At 41.8% G+C, this 26816-nt stretch overlaps 1 protein-coding gene across 11 annotated transcripts in view; it reads left to right on the top strand.

Moving 5' to 3' along the window:
* RABGAP1L (RAB GTPase activating protein 1 like) overlaps positions 1–26816 on the top strand; it is a 266858-nt gene that overhangs the window by 214547 nt on the left and 25495 nt on the right. Inside the window, exon 1 of one of the 11 annotated variants that reach the window (XM_082312694.1) lies at positions 14767–14884. The exons of the other annotated variants lie outside the window; for them this stretch is intronic. Within the exon in view, the coding sequence (XP_082168820.1) occupies positions 14774–14884 (111 nt within the window). The 5' untranslated portion in view covers positions 14767–14773. Of the gene's footprint in view, positions 1–14766; positions 14885–26816 lie in introns of those variants that run through there. 11 annotated transcript variants of the gene reach the window in all.

Genomic DNA, 26816 nt, shown 5'->3' with positions numbered 1-26816 from the left:
GAAAGTGGAGAATAAAATTCCTTTTGAGTTTTGATACAGTCTTTGGCTCTTGTGACCTAAACCAAGACTATCTCCCTTCAGTCACTCATTGTGCTCAAGTTCAGGGAGCGCTAACAGTTTCACCAGAAGCTTGACTCTTCAAATACCCCAGAGATGAATGTATCACAGCAGCTCCGTGAAGCAGGATTTTATCATCTCCCATTCGGAGGAGGGGAAGCTGAAGCAGACGGTGAAGCTGTATGCTCAGGCACAGCTAACTCTGGCCATGCAAAAAGGAAAAGTGTCAAGGTATTTTAGGTTGATGTACTTCTCCAGTAACAGAATCATATTGTTCCCAATTAACTATTGTAGCCTATATGATGTTTTCTTGTGTACGTGTACTAGGAATATCTCAGGATAGTCAGTTATCTCTCTGTCTTTCCTCTGAGACTCGTAGTTACACCTTTGATAGATTTGTTTAATAGGCTCATTAAGGAAATGGAGGGCATCTCGCCTAAGTGTTTGCCACATCAGTGAGCCTCAGTTGCCTTCTTTTCAACTCCAGACAAATAGGAAAACAAAACATTGCCAAAGGCATCTCTTGTGTGCAGCCCCCAAGGACCCAGAAATCATTCTGAAAATTATAAGGATTGAAAACAGCCAACCTACTCCACAATACGTAATTTACTGCCTACAGAACTGGTGATGGCTTGTATACGCTCTACCCAGTTCACAGGAACAGTTAAATGCTGTGTTGGGGCACTAAGGAGGATGAAATGCAGGTGAGAAGTTGCCCTGCTCCAAGCAAATTTGTTCACATGTAGGCCCTCAGATAGGTCTTACTCTGTTTCTGGAGTGCCACACAAATAAAAGCTACTCTGTAAATAAGGAGTAAAATAAGTTATCACTGCTCTGTGTGTATGTAAAAAGCAGGGAAAAGAGACACTGCGTTTCCTCTCTCTTCCTCTAGTTCAGTGCCTGGACAAGTCACTTAGCATCTCTCCTGACCCGACTGCCTTCCTACACCACCTTCCAATGGACTATGTGCTATACGGGTCCCTGGTTGTGTCTTGCTGCCAGGGACCAGCTTCACGCCCATTTAGCGGTGGAAAACAATTAACTGGTACAATCTGGTCCCAGATTAAGTGACCCAGAAAAACCTTTCCTTCAAAACTCCCATTTAAGTCCTCCATGAAACGTGTACACGTTGTTCTTGCTGTTCTCATAACTCAGTTCTCTCTAATAGCTGTCTATATAATGATTCTCTGTGTCCACACGGGGTTGTTCCAGAAGGCTAGAGAAGCAGTATGATTTAGAGGAATTATTTGGCCAGAACAAGTGGATCTATGCAGTTGAGATTCAGTTTCTCGAAGGATTCACAGGAAGCAAATTCCTTAAGTGAATGCAGAGATGGCATCGAGATAACCTGGAGCTGAAATAATGAGGAATTATATTAGATAACTCTGCAACTGAAAATGTGGTGTATAGTCAACTGGCACTAATATAGCAAGGGTAGTCTGGTATGATTGGGTTTGAGCTATTTAAGATCGTTAATAAGTAATTAACCCATGAGGTGACTGCAACGGCCGTCAGTTTAATCAAGATTGAATTATTAAATTGCCAGGCGTGCTTTGGAATTAATCAGTACCCAGGCAGGACAAAGCTCCTTGGCCACATTAATTAAAGATTCCCCGCACTCAGGAAACACTCCTAAAAGATGCCCAACCATATCAGATTCACCAGTTAATGCTTTTCTCCTTGCTGCCACTCAACGGCCACCTCCCCAGTTTTACACTCAATTTGTCTTTTGCTGAAAAGCTGCTAATTTCATGCTACTTCAGCCCTGCAGCAGCCAGCCTGTTGCTAAGCAACCTCCAAAATACTGAAGGGGCTACAGTCTAGCTGCTTTCCTGCAGCCCACCCTTATTCTTATTTATTTACGTATACATCTTATTTATTTATATAGCTAAACAGATTTCTTCCATAATGTGGAAGCAGAGCCGTAAGCTTCTGAGTTGCAGCAGGGTGCCTTTACTTGCATATCTGTTTGTCTTCTCTCCAATACCATCCTCTACCCTATTTTTCCTGGTGTTCCTGTTCATCAGCTGAGCAAACTCCTCATGATATTTGTCGAGCTGGAGTGGCATCCAGGAGTGTGCTCAAAGTATACTTTAAAAGCATAGCTGGCTGTGGACTGCTCTACGTGGTGTGAGATAGCAGCTGGGGATCTGTTTGGTCCCAACAGTCCTTGATGTAAGGAAAAAAAGGGTCAGAACAAAGATGGCTTTAAGCCATTTTTCTGCTTACTTTATTTCTGGCTGCTTTAACTTCAGCTGTGTCCGCATTCCGGGGTTCTTGTAGCCTAACTAGATCTGCAAAGAGTGAAAAGACGGTTACCCTTCACCCGCCCAGCAGTGCTGGGAAAAGCCCTGCTGTAGAGGCAGTTCTACAGGAACAACTGCATTTTTGTGGGGTGGGGTTGGGATCCTGGCCAGGGCACAGATTTGCCTTAAATTGTATCAATGAGAGGAGCAGGTTGCTGATGGAGTATTCGGTGTGTAGATAAACTGGCAGGGGATAAACTGGCAGGGCGTTTGTAGCGGCTGCATGTGGATAGAGGAGGATGGCAGACAAGTAATGAAGCTGTTACCGTGCCATTTGTTCTAGATGTGCTCCCAAGATGGGGGAAGGTGGAAGTGGTTTGTGTGCACTGTTTCATCATGTGTCACCCAGAGAATCTCCTTGTCAAGCAAAAAATCAGGACCACTGATCAGAATCACTTTTCACAACCAGGAAAGCACTTAGTGCATATACTATAACAGAGCCTGGCTGTGTTTGTTGTGGTAGCGCCGGTCACGTCAGCATCGGTATTAGAGCGCGATGATAACTTTGATGAAAGAACTGCCACGCTCTTCAGTAAAGGCTTCAGAAACAAGTCAGATGCTCTCACAAGCTCCAGTATTTTGTACCTTTTCTCCAGCACAATACTGTAGCTTGAGAAAGAGGAGGATGAATCCTGTAGAGATTTATTTGGAACAAACAGGTACCAAACTGTCTTTTTCCCCATTTGCCTTTAATATTTTTTTCCTTTTTGTTTCAGCAAGCAGAACAATATTCATGAGCTGAGTCTCTGGACTATACTTCTTCCACAGCTGTTGCCTTCTGGTTCTCTCCTTACTGCCTTTGGCTGCTACTGTGACAGCTTCTTTGTCTGTCTGTTGTAGTTTTCATCACAGACTTCTTTTTGGTAGAAAATGATCCTTCTGCTTTGATGATCCATCCATTACCTGACCCTCTCTGGAGGAGAACAAAGGGAAGCACGTGAACACTTGTTTTTGTACATGCAGTCCTGCAGAACAGGGGTTGTGCACAAGGCCAAATGTAATTTTTTTTCCCATCAAAGTGAGATAAGGAAGGTGATGTTTGAAGTCCAAATTGAATTTTCCCCTTATTCCTTTAAGCATTCAGTTACTCATTTGGAAAACTAAAATATTTCTGAGAGTGGGTTGGCATGCTCATTCTGTATTCTGATTTTTTCAAAATGAACTCTTGGTCTTTTTGTCATTTATTACACATCTGTCACTGGGATGTCCACTTTTTATGTGCGTCCAGAGGAGTGTTGATTGTAAAACCTTTGCTGACCTGTGGCTCCAAGTATTTTTTTAATATGGTTGAGATTTCATAAGCCAAGCTGTGCTGTTTGTGTTAGCATGTATGTTTTGGCACTGTTATTCACATAGAGCTCAGAAATGTGCTAGGTGCTTGGGCAAGTATTTAAGTTATCTCAGGTATTCTCTAAGCTGCGTTGTGAACAAAACACAGGAGGCTTAGAACCAGCTCAAATGCCCAGGAATAGCTTCTGCTGCCCTGAGAAGTTGTTTCAGCTATGTTTAAAAAGATTGAGTCAACAGATCTTACTTTCATTAATTGAAGATAGGAAGAAAAGGATCTTTCATATAGGAAGATGTCAGGTGTCTAGGGAGTGGAAGATAATGATTAACACCTTGAATTACACCCAGAAGCAGGCAAGTGGCTAGTGTGGGTGGGGATCACTGCATTTCTTGTGGCTCTTCCCACTTGATGTACTCAGCTTTTGCTCTTGAACTTTCAGAGCTCTGGCAAAATGTCGGGTTGCCTGCAATGCTGAGGGAGGATAAAGTATACCTGAGCTGATAAAGGCATTACAGGAGACACAGCTGCCCTATGGCTGTGTCTGATGGCTGGTTTGTGCTGCTGCCTCTTGCTGTATGTTTGGTGGTGTTGCACCCAGCCAGCTGTCTATACTTTGAAATCCCATAACTCTGAAAGATCCAAGAAGAGCACAAGAATGCAAACAGTGCTGATAAAGGGAGCACAGGTTGTACGTTCCTAATAGAAAAATTAAAAAAATATGGGGAAATAAAAATACAGTATTGCCCAAGAAAATAACCTGAATGTTTTGCAGTGTGCTACTGATAACAGTTGGCCAAGGTAGGGTGCTCCATCTTTAGCTCACAGTGAGCTTTTTCTCTTGCTGCTGCTATACTCCATTCTGAGAGATAAGAAAAATCTGATTCAGATGTTTCTGGTATTTCTCAATTTCGTAGTCCTAAGTAGTGTTAAGGAAACTATCCTTTTGTTTTTTATTTTTTCCCCAAGACAGCTCAATAGAGATACCATCCGTCTCGGTAATGTCAATACTGTGCAATGTCAGGGATACGCTGTATTACAAGAATCACCAGTCTGACTCATTCATTTCACTCTCCTTAAAACTGGGGGGAGCCCAGTTAATGTACTGCTAAATCAATTGCCAATCCCCAGGCAACTCTTCCAGTCCCAGGAGTGTTGCTAAGTCCATGTTTAGTTCTCCAGGTTATCGTGAAGTTCTGCAGTGAGGTGTATCTAGAGAAGAAAATAGTGGTGTGGCATTCCAAGAGACAACCATCATGTGGCTGAGAAAGGGGATCAAATCCTTCACTGCTTTTAAAGAGTAATTAATTTTAAAGAGCAATTAGAAACTGAGTTATTGTCCCACAAATGCAGCAGAGAAGGACATCTGTAACCTTTCAAACCATTACAGAGATCACCTGGATTTACATTACATATAATATCCATATGGAGACAGCAATACAGCTTTTCTTTTTTGTGTTAGTTATTAGTTTATTATAAATTGGTTTATTTTCCTTCATTTTCATATCAGCATCATGTTTACACCATCAGATTAAATGTTGCAGTTCACTTGTTGTAGGCAAAAGAACAAACCCCTAGGGTTTATTCTTGCAGTCTCCAAATGAGTGAACAAATGCAGACACTGATTTCCCCCCTATTAATTTGAACTGTAAACACAGAGTTGAAATTTGATAAATGGCATCCTTTAGGAATACCAATGAATGGTAGCCTGAAACTGCTGCCTTATCATTCATAACCAACATCGAAACTGAGAGAAGCGAAAGAATGGTTTCTCTTACTTTTTCATGGTTATATACCCGACTTTCCCATTTTTTAGCACAGTTTTCCTGTTTTGCTTAGGGGACTGACTTTCCAAACAGTGAAAATAATGATGTTCATCATATAAAAAGTATGATTTGGAAATAAATTGAGGAATTTTATGGTAGAAATCTCTTTTTTAAAACTTCTTTTTGCAAATCATCCTAAATTTTATTGCACCCTCTGTTTTTCTTTGTTTGCTGTTGTGTTTTTTTTTTTTTTCTTCAAATCAAGCAAAAATTAGCTCTCTTTCATTCCAGGCACTTCCCTTGCATTCCTTGCAGAAGGAATTTTGCTTAAGCACTTCCCCTATATAAAAGGCATGTTAAAAATCAAGAACAGATTAGAAGTTGTGGCTCAATTTTCTCTCTAAATATAGCTCTTTATTTGGATGTGGAGGGGAGTCAGCAGGAGCACTGGGAGTGAGTGAGCTTCCAAGGGAGCACAGCCCTTGCACGCATGGCAGAAATACTGACCTCAGCTTGAGCAGTCCATTGTGCCCAGCCTGAGCACATGGATACAAGGAGAAAATGTTCTGTTGCCCTGTGGACATCTGTGCTAAGCTGGACCAATTCCTGATTATTTTTTTTTTAGGGAGTATCTCCTTTCCTTTAGTTGCATGGATATAATAGTAGCAGTAATACAAGATCTATAGTCCAGATTTTAAATAAAAGACAAACTTGGACTAAGACAAATGGGCAGGGCAGAAGAGTATGTGGAAATATCTCAGGTCTCCGATGTCTGAAGAAATACCTCATTATCACGTAGGGAGCTCTTTGATACTTGTGTAAGAACCTGCCTTCTCTCCCCTTCCATACATACCATTTGGGCTCTTAAAATAAGCTTATTAGCAGTCAAATCAAGACAGGTTAATCTTTAAATCGTATGTAAATACAGAAGCTTTTCTCATTGTGGTATATTGAAGCATTAAACACAGATGCAGATTTTCACAGTAGGAGAGTAGATCAGCACAGTTAAGCACTGAAATAGTTTGTCTCATAATCATCTTCTGAGAACAGAATTTCCCTTTCACTGTACTGTACGATGATGAATAGGGATTTAGCAGCAAAGGATTATTTGAAGCTTGGGTTAGTGGATGCTGCTGGTAGTTTTATACGGCTGATCAGCTTGCACGGTCCTGAGCTTCTTTCCTCCTCTGGAGTTGACCTGTACAAATTCCAGGGGAATTTGTCCAGGGGAGCACTGAGACTTAGCTGCCTTCCGTCTTTCCCAGCAAATGGATCTCATCTCAAATGCCTTCTGTATCAGATTGCTGTTAATCATCTTTGGTATAAATCTGTACTAGCGAGTGCTGTTTTCAGTCCTTTGACCTCCAAGTTAATGCTTTCATTTTTAACTCCAGCATTGTGGGACACGGTGCTCTCCTGGAAAGTATCAGTAGTTGTACTTTTAATGTATAATGCATGAAATAATGTCATTTCAGAGTCTTCAAGCATGCCTCAGTCTAGACTGCATCTCACAATCAAACTGTCTGACTTCTGTACCTCAACTGCCGAGATACTCGGACTCGTCTGTCTGGTTTAGTCCAGTTTAGCTGGCACCATGGGCCATTTCCTGCTCACCCGCATCATTTCAGTCTTAATTACTCTTTATCTCATCTTCCAAGCAATCATGCTGTGGATTTAGTTTTTGTTTTGGGAATATGCCATTGCTATTATACTATTTACACATAGAAATGTCTCAGCTTTTCCGTGAGGCTTCTGTCAGGGGGTCCACGTGGAAGACATGGCCACAGACCTTTCTGGGCCTTTGCCGTGGTGCTCCGGGGGTACCAGCACAGCAGCCCCTGTCTAATCATTGCACAGCAGAGTATGTTCTGGTGGGTTTGTGCCTGGCTGGCTCCAGCGGTTTTGATGGACAGAGGATGTGCTGTGGTCCTGCCTTTTTCTTTCTTTCTTTTATTTAACTACAAGAATTTCTCATAGTGTCTGGCTCTCCAGCCTTTTGGGCTTTCTGCCTTTTTTCTTGTCACAGTCTAAAGGTCAGGTGCAAAGTGACCATCAGTAACGGTACTAAATCTGATGTGATACGGGGCACTTCAGACAGGTCATCCAGGTAAACATATTGTCGCGCTCTGCTGCAGGGTCCAACCTCCCTGTGCAGCCTGGCTAGTTCATAAGACATTTAACAGCACTCTGGAGAAAACTTGTCGGACAACATCATAACAACAACAATAATAACACCACTTACAGTTTTGCATTTTTCATAAATTTTACCATTATTAATCTTTCTCTGGGAGGTGGATAAGGATTGTTAATATTTCTTTGGGGAGGGAGAGATAAATATGGAGAGGTGTATCTACCTTGAGAAAGAAAGTCAGGTGTGGGTTTGGAATGAGAAACCCCGAGTCCTGGGCCCCAGTCTGAGTCTCTTCGTGTGACAGATGTCACTATTTAATGTGCTACATGATGTTAATTAATGTCTTTTGTTTGCTGATCTTATGTTCTAAATGAAAAGCCAGTAGACCATAGGTGAAGGTAGCAATACAGATATATACTTGCTGTATGATTGTTGTTTGTATGAAGCCTGAACTAGTTCTGTTACTCTGATGAAGTTTTGGTTGATAAAATTTGGCTCTGCTTGCATTAGCCTGTGGGCTCTTTGGGTAAAATCCCTAAATGAAGCTATACTGAAATCGAGCCAGAAATCCATATAAATAATTGTAAGTGCAAAGCACTACTATACAACTGCTGTGCTAATTTTCTTGGAAAATATGCTTGACCCCATTTTTTTTTCTTTCTAGTGCCTGTTGACAAGATAAATGCAACAAGTTTAAAGTACACTTCACAAGTAGTGTTGGTTAGGATCACTTTGTTCTGGAACTTAGCTCTCAATGGCATTTGCATGCCATATAGACATTATTCAGTTCTTGGGTTAATAGCCCCAGGGAATATGTATCAGAGACATTTGCAGTGGCAAACAGATTGTTAATGTTTGTCCCTTTGGCAGCTGGAGGGACCCGTTTGTATTGATTGAACTCTTGAGGGCATAGATTCAGGAGACACTGGTCATAGCCCTGGGGCAGATGTGGGAAGGTCCCTGGTACATGGCCCTGCTCTTGAACTGCTGCTGCCTCCCTCAGTTGTGGTGTTGAGTTGTTTATGGGCCTCTGCCGTCACTGAACTGGGAGGAGATAAAAAATGGTTCCCCAAAGAGAAAGGGTGAAACATGAAACAGGTGGCAGAAGCTTGCTGCTTTTCAGGAAATTACGCTCTAAGTCAGTTTAGGAATTTCTGCCTTTTCCTTCTGAATGGTTTCTGTAGGAGTGCCTGCGGTGCAACCTAGTGTGGCCGCACTCGGAGTGGTTAGGGTGGAGCAGCCGTGTGCGTGTCGTGGAGCTCACCACTACCACCCCTTGCCTTTGCAAATAGGAAAAAAAAAATCCCCTGTTTTGCTAGAAGAAAAGGATGGGTAAGGAAGAAATATGCTCATCTCTGTTTTAAACTTCAGGTGATTATATTGGGTTCCACACACAATGTATGCCCTGAGTATGCTGTTAAATCTATTTTTTCAACAGCTAAAGGCTATGATTTCCAAAATCTCACAGTAAGATTCAGTATTCCTTTTACTCGGTAACAATACTGGCTCAGGGATGTCTGGCTCTTTCCTTGTTCCTCTGTCCCACTGCCTCTATCACCTGTCACACCGCAGCTCTTTCTAGGGCCATGCCATAAACTGCACCAGTAGTTTGGACTGGTCAGAGCCCTGTGCTGCCTTCGCCTCTGGAAGAACACAAACAAGCAAAAAGTCAGCCCAGCTCTAATGCAAATTCTCGGCAGACAAGAAAGAAGTTCACAAAGCAAGATATTTCTGCCAGACAGTTGACATCTGAAGGAAATTTAGCTGAAGAGAGGAAATACCTTCTAGAGCCCTTAGAAAGTGAAAGAGGCAGTATGGAAAAGAAATATGAAAACATAAATTAAAAATGTGAATTTAATTAATTAAAAATCAAAAGAGGGTCATGAGTTAATTTAAAAGGCTGCAACATAATCTGGAAGGGACTGAGCTGAATAATAACGAATATGTACCTGTAGGCTGGCATCCCAGCTACGCTGCTGTTTAATCTTTTTCAGATTCGTATAGTTTTTAGACATCAAAATGGGCCGATTTGTTTTAGGCAGCTTCATGCCCTTCTTTAGCTGTAGTTTCAAGTTAATGTAAAACCTGAAATGAAGTGCAAACTTGACGCAAACCCTTTAAAATTGCAAGCATTAATAACCGTTTCTTTGAGAAACAGAACAAATACACAGAACAGAATTAATCAACAATATGCTTTTAAAAATACAGGGAGTGACCTCCAACAGGTTGGGGAGCTATGGGCTGGCCTGTTTTTCCACCTTTTGTTGTTTTTAGAGGTGAGGGTAATAAATAATTTTACTCCTTTTCATGAGCTTCAAAGATCATCTAGGAACTCCATGGAAGAAAATCCTTACGCACCAGTTGTTGCAGGGGTGCAGGACAAACCCTTTGTGTGACACACAGCTGATTCGGCAAGGCGGGGAGAGGCGCGTTGGAGTGTTTTCTGCTATGTTCGTTGTAATCCGTAAAGAAGCATTGAATACATTTGTAAAGGTTTCCTCCTGCTTTTGCAGTGACTTTGCTGTTAGTGCTTTCCCGTAAGACTGAAGGAGACCAGGGCGATAGCACTGCCCTCCTCTATTATTCGTGCTTACAGTAAATAATGGAAGAGGCAGAGTGGGCAACATAAAATGAAGACTCCGAAGTCCTGAGCCTTTCCCTGGGGTGGGCTACACGTTTCCATTGAGGGGGAGCGCACGCCAGCATCACCGGTTTGTTGGGAATGCCTGTGCCTCAGCAATTCTAGCCATGCTGACCTCTGCTACTGCTGGGAGAGAAACATTCGCTCTCTCCAGCAGGATGGCTTTGCTGGCTTTAATCTGCGAAAATGAGTTTACAGTCTTGCCTGCTTTCAAATCAGGAGAATGCAGCATAGCTGAAAATTGGGAGGATTTACCCGTGTAAGTACATATTCTAAAGCACATCAAGCCCAGATTTTTCCACACATTTGGAGGATTATTTTAGGAGAAACACAGGTGCATACACCCACTTCTTTGGGGAAAAAAAAAATAGGCCATGTTATTTGACATTTTAAATAATAAAAATAAAACTTGGAGAAGCAATTGCTGAACTATATGAGCCTGGCAACTGCTTTTATCGAATGGCATGGGGCATTCCTGCAAGCAATGGCTTAGTGTTCAGTGCTCACTTTGAATCCAAAAACACGTCTAAAGGTATTTACCTTCTGATGTCTAAAACTGGAATGGAGTTATGAATAAAATTGCAGCCTTCTGAAGGCTGCACCAGCATAGCAGTAAATGCTTCGCTCCTTAATTCACTGGGATAACCACCCATGCGAAGGACAGGCAGCCGCTCCCCTGCCTTTTGCTCCAGCACAGGCATTTGGCGTGGCCGGGGGTTCGGCACAGCAGGGCGGCTTCCCGAGGGCAGCAGCGATGTCCCTGGGGGCTTTAGGTGGCCCCACAGGTGACTGAGTGTGCGGACTGAAGATCCGGGCTATTTGCTGTTCTCTTATGGCCAGCAAGCCCTTTGTGGGTGAGGAGGGAACGTAACTGTGCTTTGGGATTCACAAGCGTTTGACTTGTATCCAAGTGTTTTTCACTTGCTGGTCGTGTTCAAAACAGTTCTTACAGGTCATTAACGGGTAAGGGAATTGTCACAAGAGCATGACACTACTGTTATTCATTCCCATTTGGGGGAAAAAACCCTGTAAACTTATCTTGGAGGCTGCCAAATGCCATTCCAAGTGCTATGAAAGGAGTTTTATATTTCCTTATCTGAAGACTGCTGTGATCTTCCCAGATTCATTAATACATGAAAAGCAAATCGCAGAAAACGCCTTTATGTTTCAGAAACGCGGTGGCAGGAAGGGAGCGCTTAGCAAGAAGCTGCACATACCTCACATACGTAACGCTTTCCCGTCTATCAGAAGATCCTATCCCCGTCAGATAGCAGCAAGACATTCCTGGGGGTGGAGTGAGAGTGAATTTATCTTGGGAGTGAGCAGGATTTTGCTTTGCTAAGCTAGCTGGTTTGCTCAATTCAGGAATTTTCCATTCACCTCTATTATCCAACAGCATATAAATCCCAATAACTCTAATTAGGGCTACTTCCCTTAATGAGTTAACAGTTGTCTGCAGCTCAACTTGTCCTTCTGCTGGCTCTCTTCTGTCGTCCTGACTGCTTGGTTGAACCGCTTCTCCAAAAATTCCTGCTTTGGAGGTATGCTTTCAAAACTATGTTGTGGAAGGGACTGCATTCCTGTTCCTTGAGGAAGGCTGCTGCAAGGTAGACGTGGTGTTATACAGAGAAGTGCTATTTGATTTAAAGAAATATGAAGCCGCACTGTGTGGTTTTTATTGTCTTTTGATGGATTATTCATCACTTCAGCACTCAGAGACCCTGGCTGAGGGGAAGGCTCTGTATTGAAATGCTGGGAGGAGTGTGTAGTGTGGCCTGAGGAGGTGGTCAAGGGCATCTCTCTGCTTGCCTTTTCCTTTCCAGTTCCTCTGGTGTGAGCGTGCCACGACTATGTCTGGGTGGACATACTTGCTTCAGTCAGTTTAATTCGAAAGATTTAGTTTAACTGGCTTGATGCTTATAATTCTGTGTGCTTATTCAGAGTATAGCACAGACTGTTAACATGGCTGTAAAATGCAGGTTTGTAGGGATTTGTGGGCAGCTCATCTCCATTAGCTTGAAATAAGAGCTGAAAAACATCCTTTTTAAAGTAAAGATATGTATTAGCCAACATAAAAAATCAGTTGTTAGTTCTCGCAATTGCTACTTGCAGCATGCCAAAATTACAAGCCCTCTGTTAAGAACAGATATGAGAAGAATTATTCAGCCAACAATACAATAGTAACATGTGGAATTACTTCTGTTAAATCATCGCCACCGTTCTGTTTAAGATGAAAAAAAAGGGAACATAGGTTCTGGTCCATAATTCCTTATAAATAGAAATGCCTATTGGCTAAATCAGGGAAGGGATCCGAGTAGCTGCAGCTGTGGTGTACTTCTGATCATTTGCATTCTCCACCTCCTGCCCTTATTGCAGAATTAAATTGGTGTCTCATTAGCATGGGGATGTTTGTTGTTACACCGCCCGCTCTCTCCCCTGCGCCTACATGAGTGTGCCAATGTAATGTCAGTCCCTGTTGGGAGCCTCCGGAGCCAGTGCCGGCGGGGCGGGAGGGGTTGTGGGAAGGGACTTGCTTTACCTCTTACAACAGGTGCCTTTATCAGCACACCTCAGAGGCAGCCAAGGAGGAGCCACTCTTAGCCTTACCCTTTTAACTTTTGCTACAAGAAAAAAAAAAAAAAATACCCACCCCACAAGGCAATGAAAGCGAAGAGGAAGCAGTCATTTAAAGCGTTTTGGAAAACCTGAGCAGAATTTAGCATAGCAGGTATGATTTTTGTACAGGTGACATGGAGAGCGATCTCGTAAGCTGGATATCATTTCAGGATCGGAATCTAAAGTATCTCTGCTGTGGGAATTAATTCGAAAAAATTTGCAAGCCTTTGAAGAAAATTTTTTTAAGATGCACTATAGGTGCATTTCAAGAAAAAAATAAATTTCTTCCTCCTGCAAGGGTTAAGCATGATCAGAATCTGCTTTAGTCTCAAGGATTTAACCTCAAGTGCTGCATTTTTTGTTTGCCATAAGCCTATTAGAACTCTCTCTGTTTCCTAGCAATAACATGTAATTTCTCCCCCTATTTAAGTGAAAGAGATGTTGGGTTTTTAATCCTGTATGCTACAGCTGTTGCTCAAGTTTCCTATTCAAATGCAAATAGCACCTGGTGCTATTTAGATAACCATGTAATCTTTGATAAAGATACTCCAGGAGCACAGGAAAAAGAGAAAAGCAAGGTGGGTCTAACCCTGTTTATTCTGGAAAGCGAGAGCATACCATATGCTACCAGCAACCTGAACTGGAAATTTCTACCAGATTTGCGGCATCCAGCACATGCTCTTTTTGGAGACAAATGCACGGCTGAAATGATTTATGTTTCTTGAGCAGGTATGATTTTTCACTAGGAAGAACAAAAGGCTTCCAGGGAAGATAAAAACATAGAGGATGAGTCTAAGCGGAAGTGCTGATTTGGTTAGGAGTTTTACCTTGTTTGAGTCTCCTGAAAGGAGTTTCTTTTTGGGACATCTTGTTTGTTTCTTCAAATCACTTATAATTTTCTAGATAATCATCTGTAGTTTTGAGAATATTGATTTTTAATGTTTTTTTCAAAACTTTTTCCTTGTGCTGTTTTTTTTCTGTGTCAGATAGATGTTATGATAAATTAATTGGAAAGTTGGGTGTGATTTGGAAGGCAGCTACGCTGTTTAGGACTCATAGACAAGAGATACCATATCACTTGATTAAAAGCAAACCAGCCCCAGATCCAGGTTAAAAACCTTCTACTGTGGAAACTTTCAATTGCATAAATTGGTTTTATTTCACTCGTGGAGGTACGAGTTTATTCAAGGAAGAGCTTACAGCCTTCATTGCATTTTGCATGACTGTTTTACCCTGTATTACAAATGGATAACTGAAGAACTCTTTTTGGAAGGTTGTGACTTGATGCCATCATCTTCCTGCTAAAAATCAAAAACCATCTACGTGGCACAAGATGCAACTTGGATCTGCGTAAAAGAGAAAGTGAGTGTTTTTCAAGAGTTTAAAGGAGAGATTTAGAAACTTGTGGAAAATTCCAAGGAATGTCTGAAAGAAATGATCATCACACTGGTCTCTCTGAATTTACAAATAAGCCAAAAGAAGCAATTCATTGAAAAGCGAGAGTCTGCTAACAAGAATATCAGCTTTCCGTGGGAGAAAACTGGATATAAAGAATAAACAATCGCTACAAAGTTTGAGAAGAACAGAAGTGATTCCAGTCCTGCCGTCAGGCACTGACGGATCTTTTCTTGCTTAATACTGATCTGGTTTGGCTACTGCTTTCTCATGTTCAGCCTCGTACTGGAATTAAAACTACTTCCCCGGCTTTCACCAAACTTCAGCAAATGCCTTTTGCAAGTTGGGTGTTGGGAGTGTGAGCAGGTGTTTCATGTGTGCTTCCCGTGACAATAAAAGGCACCCTCGAGAGGAAAGCTCACACGGGAGCTGATTTGCTGGGTCATATTTTCTCTCGTGACACTCCTTCCTCGTTAGCTTCTTCAGGTGGGTGTGAACAACTGACACGGAACAGAGCCAAGGTTCAGCCTTGGATTGTCAACCTGCTCCGGCCGCTAACGGCAGCTTGCCGGCAAAATGATGGAAGAAGTCTCCATAATGGTGGCTTACGATGCCCATGTTTTTAGCCAGCTGTACGATGAAGACTTTCTGGCCAATCTGGTGGCAGTCAGCAAACCCAAATCTGTGGTAGGTGTTACTCTTGCTCCTTTGCCAATAATGCTTAGGTTATACTCTTTTCAGTAGTTAAGACCTTCTGCTGAAAGCTACCTATTATTTATTTTCTCTTTTTATTACTATTTCAGAAATTGTCTTTTGTGCGTCAACAAAATTAAAATAACAGTTTATTTCAGAAGAGAAAAGATTATGAAAATAATATCTTTCTGAGTTACTAAGTTTAGAAGAAGGTTATTTGCTCAGTAGGATAATAGTTAAAATAATATTTTTGAAATAATATTAAAATAATTGAAATAATAATTAAACTGGAAAACGACACTAAATGATGTAAACTCTTTCTGTGGTTTAGCATGTCAGTTAAAGATTCAGGCCAGATGCTCAGCGTACACCCAGGGTCTGGGGGTGTACGTCACTATCATCTCTAAATCTAGGAGAATCTGTCCCTTGTATGGAAATGGTGTTTTAACACTTTTACTTACGCTGATTTCAAAAGAGCATGTATCTGTAAAACCTTTTTAGTTAAACTACCACTTCCCTTTCTCATAAATACTGTATATATTTATATAAATGACGTGTATAGTGTGGGCACCTTCCTCTCTCCTGGAAGTCCCAGTACTTGTGGGGAGCTGCATCGAAGGCACTAGTTTTGACTCTGAAATTTGGTGCCAAAATTTATCTTTGGTCTCAAATTCTACAAATGGGCCCATGTTGAGTCAGTCTGCCTAGAATCAGTCAAAAGAAGTCTTTGGGAAAAAAAATGAATGTATAGGTATTGAGCTTAACTTAAAAAGCAGATACAGTTAAAAATTTCAGTCTAAATGCAAATCAGGCCAATTATTTAGCAATCCAATTAAGCATTTGTGTTTGCAGGTTTTGGTCTGTACACGTGTTTGTACCCAGGTAGTTCACTAAGCTGTGCCAAAGGAAGTGTTCTCAGAACAGGAGAAATTTGCTGTACTGCTATCTTGTGTAAAACCTCTCTAAGCCTATTCCCTGTTTGGGTTTTTCTGCCTGTCCATGCTCAGGAAATCTTGGGTGCATGAACTCATCTCCTGCATCTCCCACACACGTCTGGATCTAAACCGGCGTTCTGCCCGGTCCCTTTTATTATGATGCCTTTTTCTGTCTCTGGCCTCCTCTAGGCTAGAATTTACAAGGCCCACTAGAATAGTTAACTAATAAGTATGGAAATCCACTATACACAAAACTGTGTACTTTAATATGACCTGGTTGGAGACTGGGCTCCAAATAGGCTTTAACTTAACCAGCATATTAGGAGTTGCATACTTTTTCCATGCTGGATATTTTTAAATACGTGGTATACCTTAATACATTGTCCAGCCACAACCTTTCCTCTTTTTCTGCCTTAGCTGATTGCTATGGCAGCATTTATTATTTTGACTGGAAGCCCAGAGTAGTATCTTTCCTTCAGACAGGTACCTGTGTTGCAGTAGGATTAACAGGAGCCAGGTGCCTGTGGAGAAAGTACCTGCCGGCGGGCTCTGGGAGAGGCCCTTCTGTCGAGTTTCTCTGAGCAAATGATGGTGACAGCGGGGTTTCCTGGATGCCTCCTGTCCTGAACTGCCTGCACGACCTAGAGCCAGTAGGGCAGTTGTTTCAATTAAAACCCTTGTGGTAAGAAAACATTTCGTGGATGGCTTACCCTATAAATCTTTGAAAAGTGCTGTTTAAACAGGCTTGGTGACGGCGTCTTTAAGTTTTGTATGGCTTCAGAGCAAAAGTAACAGACATTGCGTTATGTATCTCTAGATTCCTCCAGATCAGCTGCGAGTGACTGGAGGAGAGAGTAACTGGTGTCAAGAGCACCCTGTTACAGCTCCAGCGGATTTTTGCCACTCTGAAACTATGGTGAAATAACATTTAAAAAAAAATATTTCTCTATGAAGTAACAACTTATCTCCTAGTAAACAGAGATACTTACCTGGAACAACCGTGGGAGGGGAAGGTGTCATTATTACCGTTATTATAAGATCTGAATGATTGACTTTAGTGTAAGCACATGTTCGTATCAACTCTTTTTTTTCCTGAATCAAAGAGTATTAACATGTTTCAGTGCATTATGTACGAATAAATAAGTTAAGAAATGTGGTTTTTGCAGGGTTTACGTAGGAAATACTTAACTACTCTTTTACATGATCTTGAAGTATACTAACTAAGCAAATAATGGTGCAAACAACCTGAGGAGGTTTAAGATGAAGCTCAACAGGATTGTGATAGGATTAGACGGTGCGTGGGAGCCTGCACTACTAAGGGACGGGACCTGATGACTCAGAAAGTTTCTTTCAGTTCTCTGCTGCTATGTTTAATCATGGGACAAGCTGCCAATTCGGATAAGTTGGGGCAAATACTGTTGACTCTGTCCTGGTCATTTTACCAGATTGCAAAAAGGTATGTGCTGTACATAAAGTAATGTTCTGCAGAAAGAATTTGCAGAGTTTTCGTTTATTCTGAGAGTTCAAGTTAATAGCACAGGTGTTTTTGCAGTCTGGGATTCATCTGTTTGCAAAATCCAGGTTTCATTTCTTAAAAATAAATGATTTTTAAAGGAGTTTCTAGTATGCTGCTCTGGTTGCAGAGAAAAGTTAAACAAAATGTTCTTTAAAGTCTTTCATCCTGTTCTGCAGTTTGGATGCCAGGATGGCTTTGTTGTAGTTCCAGAAATCTTGCAACTAGTACCTCGTTATAGTTCATTTGGATTGTGCAATGGGTCAGGGCGCACAGGAATCTCTCCTGCACAGAGGAGAGAGCCACTTGTTACGACATGAAGTGGCGAAGGGTTAATACCGAAACCAAATACCAGGCCCAGATCATGTGGGTTGCTTATGTTTAAGGCCAGCCCTTCCTAACCTTCTGACATGTCCAGTGCCACATAGGTCATGAACTTCGTGAGGAAAATGAGAATTATCTGCTGCTTCCCAGCTCCCATCAATTCTAGTCGTATTTTTCAATGGAAAATGTGAATCTTTCAGTGGAAAGCGTAGCAGTGTTTTTGTGGCATTGCTTTGGTGCACATGAATACCAGATAATTAAACAGGATGTAGATGATCTGAGATAAGGTTTTGTTAAATATGCTCCAAAGCAACACTGTATGATAGCAATCCTCCAACATATATTTTAATAAAATTAGTCATATTGCAGTGTGACCATGACACATGGTTGTTTTGCTGTGTGGTCTTGCCTTCAAGATTTCAAGTTATTCTGAAACTACTTCGCACAGACATGCAAAGCAGCATATAAAAGCGGACTGCTGTGTAGTTTGTGCAAGAATTGAGTAGCTTTACTCTAGGGAATTTAAGTTCTCAATTTACCTGCGGAAAACTTGGACCAGAGGGGTTATAAAAATGGTATGCTAAGTGGTATAATCCTCTTAATCCAGAGTTGAAGGACATTCTTCTGGAAAGCTTCATTGTATTTTCATTTGCCTGCCTGCCTTGTTGTGTGTAGCTCTCTGTTCAGGGGAATTATCAGCCATTTCACAGAAGTAATTTGTGGTTACATGCCAGCAGACTCTGCCATAATGATTTCTAGGCTCTTAATTTTCTGTCAAAGCCAAACTGAGGAGGTTCAAAGCAGATGGGTGCACTCCAAAGTGCTTGGAAGAACTGGGTGGCCTGGCAGGAGCACATGCTGTAGTGGTCAGTGGGTTGAAGTCTAACTGGCAGCTGGCTAAACATTGGTTTTGGGGTTGATAGTGGGGCTGATACTGTTTACCATCTTCAGGCCTACACCAGAAGTGGATGCACCCTGTTTTTCAGGTGGCAAAAACTTGGTTTTCAGGTTGCAAAAACTGGAGGGTGAGTGGTGGACGCATGGAAAGGCAGGCCTGCTGATCAGAGGAACCGCAGCAGGAGTGTGCTGAGAGGAACTTCCTGAGGTTCAACAAAGGCAAATGCAAAACCCTGGGTTCCTCCCTGGGTAGGAATAACTCCATCATCTGTGCAGGCTGGGGACCAAGTGTCTGGATAGCATCGATGCAAAAAGGGTGTTGGGAGTCGTGGTGGATGACAACGCTAGTGAGCAGTGCGCCCGTGTAGTGACGAAGGCCAGCTGTGCGCGCGGTGGTGTTACCAAGAGCGCAGACAGCATGTCAGGTGAAATGGTTACTCCCTTCCACCCAGCAGTTGTGAGGCTGCGTCTTGCACGTTGAATCCAGCTTTGAGCCCCCACAGAGAAAAGGGATATTCACAACGTAGAGTGAGTCCAACTGAGGACCACTGGGAAGGCAGGGGGCCGACCGCACGAGGGAGGGATGAGAGGGTTGGGGCAGCTTAGCCTGAAGAAGGGAAAGCTCAGGAGGGATCTAATTGCAGTCTCCTGCCACCTAAAAGAAAGTCTTGGAGAGGATGGAGCCAAACTCTTCTCGGAGGCACGCAGTGACAAGAAGGAACGGTCATGATTTGCAGCAAAGCAAATTCTGGCTCAGCATAAGGGAAAGCAGTTCTGCCCAGCGAGGCCCTAGCATCTACATCCTTGGAGACTTTCATGAGCAGCATGCTCTGACTTTGAAGCTATCCTATCTGAGCAGGAGGTTGGTCTATATGCCCACTGGAGAGCATTTGCAATCTGAATTTTTCTACGAGTCTCTAATTCTGCCCTGTGTGGAGTCTTGCAGTGAGGAGGAGCTGGTAGCATTTGAGCTTTTGAAGATTGTCTTTCCCTGGGTGGCATTACCACTGGCGTGCTGCTGCTGTTGCTACTGCCACAGGAGGAATAAGGGAGTTTGGGTGGTTGCTGTTAAGAGAATTGGCTCTTTCCAGCAGATAAAATCCTCATCTGCGTCCCTCCCTTCCCAACAGGAGAGATCCTGCTCTCAGGGTGTCTCTAGGAGCTGTCTTGCCTCCACCCCTTCCTCCTCTGTGGGGCAGGAGCAGCCAGATTCTGCCCTGATCCTCTCGCCTTGTATTTGGAGCAGGAAAAACTTTCTTGTATACATGTATAATAAAATAATAAATTTTATTTGTTAAACAGGTGATGCAGAAAAACAAAAGCTCTAATAGTTTTTGTCTTTCCCTTCCCTAGATTGCTCAAGTTCCTTGTCTTCTGTGATTTCAGGACGCGGCCACTCTTTCTTTAACTCTTCCAATTTTTAAAGGTTTTTGTGTGTTCCACTCACATTTGTCATCCTTCCAGTTTCATTAGCTTTTCTGCAATTTCTTTTACCAGTAAAAATCTTCAGTCTCTCCAGAAAATCAAATGAGCTATGTTTATATGGAATAGTGAAAATAACATGAAATATCACCTGAATTTTTGTTTTTAAAAATCCTACATTTTTATTCTGCTTTAAGAAGTCAGCCCCACAATGTTATCTTCTTCCCCTGAAACTCGTCAAGATTTGAAGTCGGTGAAGGAAGCTGCTCATATAAAGCTAATTAAATGGATCGTCGTATCAGACTGTAGTTTGCCTACTAACTTATTTTAGATTTGAGAGTGTAACTGATTTATATGAATATTAGTTTGGCTGCAATTTTTTCTCAGTAGGACTTGGTTGACACTTTTGGATGTTAAAACTTAACACATCAAAATGAAATCTTTTTCTTCCTTGGATTTCCCATGTTTTAAAGTCTTGGAGTTCCAGCATATTTAGTAAAACTGGCACAGCTTCTGCAGCGACAGTGTGAAACCCACGTATGTCCTCTGTCATATACAAATCCTTGTCGGCCAGAGAGGAGGTTATTTCCCCACAATGGGTAAGCTCCTGGTCCCTTCTGCTACTAAAACCAGACTTGGTCACGGAGCAGACACTTGTCTGATAAAACTCGCAGAGTGCTTGTTTAATGTATGCAAATCTAGCCCTAAATGTGGAACTCGTAAACGGTGAAGAAGCATATGCTTTATATTATGGTAATGTGTAGCTGGCATATAATTTTATTCTTGTTCATGCTTATTTGACCTTCATCACTCATTTGTTATTAAATATGAAAACTAATAATTGGTACTAAAATACCTTGAGCTATCTATTTTTATATTGCATCCTGTTTGTTTTCTGCTGTCCTAAACATTCAATGTGCAGCACGTTTTTGCTGCTGTGTATTATTAATGTGGAGTAGAAACTGTCAAAGGTGAAGCCATGGCCTTTGGTATCAGGGCAGAAAACAGTCATGGCATTTGGCAGGCGGGAGGGCATGGGAGTCAACTCCCCACTGCATAAGAAGCTGTCAGCTGCTGCTGGGTTGCACCCAGCCCTGGTCTTTGGTATTGCATCAGTGCACGTGGGCCTAATGGTTTCTGCTAAATGCTCTGTGGTGCAGTCTGTGCCTGACGGTGTCGTTGTGTGGCCCACGTTTGGCACTGAGGTTCAATCGCATGGAAAGGAGAGAGGTGGTTCATCCTGCCCACTGATTCACAGAGGTTAAGGCTAGGCAGATCTTAATCTTTCAATTATCTAAGCTTCATCTCTTTCATCCAGCTTCATTCCAGTAGTATTTTTTGAAAATTAAAGACTCTTATTAAATGCTCTTCTGGAAAAGCATCCTGCTCTCATTTGAGTGTAAAAAGAGGTATAATTTTCCATGGTAATCTGTTAATCTCTCGCTGTTCAAAATATGTTTCTAACTTCTTATTTAGATTAATTCTGGTTTCAGCTTCCCATCTTGGATCTGGCATGTGTTTTTGTGCCAGAGTACAGCATTCTGTACCATTACTTATTTTATCCCTATGAAGGTACTTACATGCTGTGACCAACTCAGCTGTCTGTGCTCTCTTGTACAAACTGAGGAGCTTGAGCTCTTAAACCTCCTGCTGTGAGGCATTTACACCCTGCACAAAACAGTTCAGTGGCTCTGCTCCACATCCTCTTCATTTTTTTTTTTTTTTTCCCCCACTGCATCTCCCGGGACTAGATGCAGTATTCTAATATTGGCCTGGGTGACGACCCAGGGTTAAAACTTCCCTAGTCATCTTGCTTTTTCCTATCCTTGTGCATCCCAGGGCTCCCATTAGCCTTTCTGCCGCAGCCTGACTCTGATGGCAGAATTACATTTCTCTTGCTGCAAAGGTGGTCGGTTGTTTCCCGCCCTTCTCTCTACACCAGCTTGTTCCCAGTCCCACACCGCAGTGTATGGCCTCCCGAGCAGTGCCGATGCAGCTACCTGTGGGGCTGTGTTATGAATGGTACTGATACAATTAGAAATAAAAATAAATTAGCATATTCTTGAAGGATTATTTTGGTCAGCCTGCCATCAAGCAGGGAAGTGGGAGGGAGAGGGCTGTGGAGGAGGAGCTACGTCTTGCCCAGCCGATGGCAGGCTGCTTTCACAGCATGTGCCTTCCGTTCCCCAATCCCCCATTCTTCCCAGAGAGTAGAAAAGTTTCCAAACTTTTGGAAAAGTCCAAATGGTGCTTTCTTGGGGCTGATCCCATCTCTTCATGGGAGGTCTACTGCTCTGTGCTGTAGTAAAGCCCTGCATACATTTGGTCTGGAGGCGGCATAGTGGTGTGTTTCATTTGAGTAAGCTATTTCCAGGAATTCAAATATATGTGTGCAATTTTCTGGTCCTCCTTGTTCTTTACTGCTCTTTCTAGCCATGTGTCATCTGCAGATTTTATTAACGGAACTATATTTTTCACTTTCAGGCCACTGATGTAATGTTTGATAGTGCTGGATCTTTTATGAGACCCAGAAGACACCCTTTAGGATGTCATTAACCAAAAATGAAAAATGTCATTGAATAATGATTCCCTTTGACAATGGCTTTTTGACCCAAGTCCCAAGCTTTTTAATTCATGCTTTATGGCTATCGGATATTCTTCTGGGTTTTGTTTTGTTTTAAATAAATCTATCATGTGGTAGTGAATCCAGTGCTAGAGAAGACTGTTATAACTGTGAAGTTTTTATCAATCAAACCTGTAGGTAAAGCATAAAATGGGACCTACAGTTTCTAAAATCACATTGGTGTGGAAGCAGTTACATTCCTACTCTAGTTAGCGGCTGGATCCTTATCAGCTCTGCAGAGCGTGTGTGTGGGTTTCTGGGCTTCAGCTAGCCAACCAAAGTAATCCAGATGGTTTGACCTGTGGTTCTTAAATATTGGTAATACAGAATTTTCTTCTAGTCTAAGTGAATCTCTACTGTGTTCAAGAATTTACTAAAAATAAACATTGGTGGACCGGAGATCTCCTCTGCTAGTTCTGTCAGTACTTCTGCTCTGCATAAAAAACCCTGCAGCCTGGTTTCCAACAGAGCAGAGCTGTTTTCTGGACAATTCTGGCTTGTCTGAATCGTAATTATTTTCAAGCTCTAATTATTAATGCATATGAACAACGCTTAGGAATCGTCTTGTTTTGAGTATGCTCTAGAATCGAGTCCAGCCTAACAAAACTCAAAAAGGAATTTAAATGTTTTTTCTTGTGCATTTAGTTTTAGTTATTTTTATTTGTCCCTAATTAATTACCTAAATTATTTTCCATCTGCTTGCTCTTTTCTTCATGTTTGAAAACATTTCTTCTTGCTGCCCTTTTATTGTCATAGAATCAAGAGGGAATTATTTAAGCAATGTCTCAAATAGACATTTTATAAATAAGAACAGAATCTTTGTGATTAAACATTGAAAAGCGGGACATTTCAGTATTTTGGAGTTTCCTCATTTTCTTCTTAAAAAGAATTCCAGGAAAATTGACACAAGTTTTTCTGGGTACTTGAGAAACTCTGCTTCTGTTTCTGTCGTTGTTACAAGCCCATTTGGGAGAAGAAATTTGAAATGAGTTTCTAGACTTTATTGGTTCATTAGGTCTTTATTTTTAATGACCTTGAACGTGTTGAGTATCAGCACGAACCTTTGCAACTAAAGAGAAGCAGGTGATGAGTTACTTTGTAAGGCCATATTTCAACATTTAAATGCAGAAATGGTTAAATTAGAATAAAGCAGTGTTTAACTTATTTCTCTCCCCACAGGTGAGGAGGGTCAGGTACGATTGATACAGCCACTTCAAATCTGTTCGATACAGTAGTCATCATGTTAAGATGAGAAAGTGAAGTGGGTCAAATGAAAGATTTGAAGCTCCTGAATCCTAAGCCATCAGCTTTCTTGCCTCTCTTGTCTTTTCTTGTAGATTGCCATTATATATAATACATCACACCTTAGTAAAGCTATATACAAACCCAGAAGCTTTGCGTGTGATCATAGCAAATGCAAAGTACGTGTATTTATCGGTGTTCTGTCAGTGTCTCCATGATCAGTATGTTCATTGACTTGGAAAGGGGTGCTAAAACTAGATGAAAAGGCAGTTAATCTTTTTATAGAAGCCTAATTTCTTAATTACTAGAAGGTGGATTAGAAAGTTCGTGTAGGTGAATGTGTTAGCTAAAAATACTCTGTCTTCATTGTCTACAGCAATTTTCATTCTTTTTGAACCCAGTTCTCAGAAGAATTTGGCATAAATTCACTACCGAGGTTGGAAAATGTATTTCAGTGGGTTTTTTATCTTGTTTAGTTTGTGCTTGCATGCACCATTCAACATGCACATTTTTTCTTTACTGCTTCCTTCTAGCTGTCTCAACATGAACTCACAAAAAAAAAAAAAAATCCTACATTGACTGGAGTCACTGGTATTTTAAAGCTGTAGGCTTGTCTTTTGTGCTAAGAAAAATCCAGATGGTTTGATTTCAGAGTAGCATCTTAGCTATGCCAAGACAAAGCTCACTATGTATACAGAGCGTTGTAGTTTTGATACAAGGTAGAGTCACCAAAGTAATCCCAAGTTAAGATATCATGGCATTTGTTTGTCCTTTAGCTTGGAGATCACAGAAGCTAAGTGTGTAGGGAAGAACAAGCACACGGGTTGTCCAGACTCAGGTTGAACTTCCATAGAAGGTCAGACAACACGGAATTCTGTTATCCCAAAAGTGAGGGTGCCTTTCCATGGAAGAGGAACAGAGGAGAGAGCTCGGAAAGAACACTGGGCTTGCTTCTTATTTGCAGCTCTTGGTACTGGAGGGTGAAAATGGTGGGAGCTAGATGTTGCTGTTAATCCTAACTGGCTTCCTTTTCTGCAAAGAGTGGGTGTTTTCCCCTTGTAGGAGCCCTTTCTTTTGTAGGCTGTCTCTTCAGTGGCAGCAGCAGCTTGGCTTTCCAGCTGAAGTTGGCAGCATGGCCACATTTCGTCTTTTGCCTTCAGCCCCTCCTGCCTGATGCAACTTCTTGCTTTTGTCAGTGCTTAAGATGCTCATGGGATTTTCCCTGCTAGATGATAAAGTAGAAGGTGTTGAGTTCATTGGTAATTGATTAGCCTGACGGGGTCTCAGCTAAACATAATGGATGAGTGCAGGTCTCCACACAGGTGAAGTGGCAAACTCAGCCGGTAGTGCTAGCGGTGGCAAGGGAACCATAGCTGGGGCAGTGAAACAGCAGCAGGTTTAAAAAAACCAAAAAGCAGCCTTGTATATACAGGCTCGTGAATCGGTACACCTGCTTTGTATCTCTTGGGGCTGACATGCAGTGCTGCTGTGCGTTCCCATCCCCAGGCGTGCTCTCCAGCAGCTTCTCATGCTACGTTAATGGCTGACTAGTGCTTTTAAACTCTCCTGGCCTGCCCTTCCTCCAGTTACCTGCCAGCTTCATGCCAAGGTGTTTTGCAGGTACCACAGAGCCTGAAAGGTGCAAATGTGGCAAAAGCTGAGGCCTCATTAAAGGCGCTGAGGAAACCTCAGCAGATGAAGGATTAGAGAAATAACAGAGCAAGGCAAGGATTAGCTATTGCCGTAAAAAGCTTCAGTGAGCGTTTCTGATACCTTGGAAGTTGGACACTATCCCACTTGTATTTTCAAAATGCTGATCGTTTAATGTGCGGTTTTAAAGAATTTTTTTTTGTATTTTAGGGTTTTAGCAGTTGTGTTTATGGAGCTGGGCAAGCAGAAAAAAGGCAAGGCTTTTGAGAAGGTGTGGTAAAAGTTGTGTTAGTTGCTGAAATATAGATAAAAGTATTTGATATAACAGAAGGGATTGTGGAGCCCTGAATGTAAGTATGTAATGGTTCAGCTTTAATATAGAAAAGGTAGGTATTTTCTGCTAGTGGACTAATGCACTAAAAAGTAATTGCTATTAGGAACTTGTGGGTTTGAAATATTTATAAAAGTAATGAAAGGTGTTTTAGCATCAAGGACCTCACCACACATCAGAGAAGCTTGACGGTGGTTTTAAAGATGATACAAATTTAAAGTGTGACAGCATTACAGTTTTCTTGATACTGTGACACAGAATTGATCTAAAATAATATTAACACATAGAACGTGTGTTCAAAGAATACTGTGAGTTTCTTTACTGATGAATGTAGCTTTCCTGAGCATATGGTTTAGAGCTGCGATCTACCACCCATCCTCCACCTCAGAAAGTAGAATTTTTTTTAATGTCACTCTTGTGCTGGGCACGGAGTGTGACAGGAGACACGACGTGGCTTGGTAACTCTGCAGAGTCAGAATCTAGTCTGACAGACAGCTGGTTTCACCAGTCTCGTGACAGCTTTCAGAAGATGTATTCAGCTGAGGGTTTATTAGCTGAAAGCTGTTGACTCTGTGTTGAGTCAACACAATAGTCAACAACTCTCTGTTGACTATTATGTTCAACGTGACATGTTTTACAGCCTTGATAATACCAATATTTTGAACCTGGTTACTGACCAGTTGCTAACCTTGTCTCGGCAATTTTCCATAAGTGTGATTGTGAGATAGGTCTGTGGTAGTTTCAGGATAAACAAGGTTGGAAAGCAAACCCTAACACAGCGTAGCTAGGAGAGGTTTTTTCTTTACTAAGTGAGGCAAGAAAACCACTGGGGACTTTTTCCTGAATTTCTGATTCTCTTGTCACAGGGATGGTGGTGAAGACTGCACTTGTCTTCCCCGCTAGCCCTTCTCTTCTCTTGCTGTGATATGCGACGAAATATAAACAAACTCTAAAATTGTTGTGGGCATGGGTTAGATCTAAATCAAAAT

The sequence above is a fragment of the Platalea leucorodia genome (genome assembly GCF_965183815.1).
Source record: "Platalea leucorodia genome assembly, chromosome: 5".
Lineage (NCBI taxonomy): Eukaryota > Metazoa > Chordata > Aves > Pelecaniformes > Threskiornithidae > Platalea > Platalea leucorodia.
Note: the sequence above shows the minus strand (reverse complement) of the source record. Positions and strands in the feature narration are given on the sequence as shown.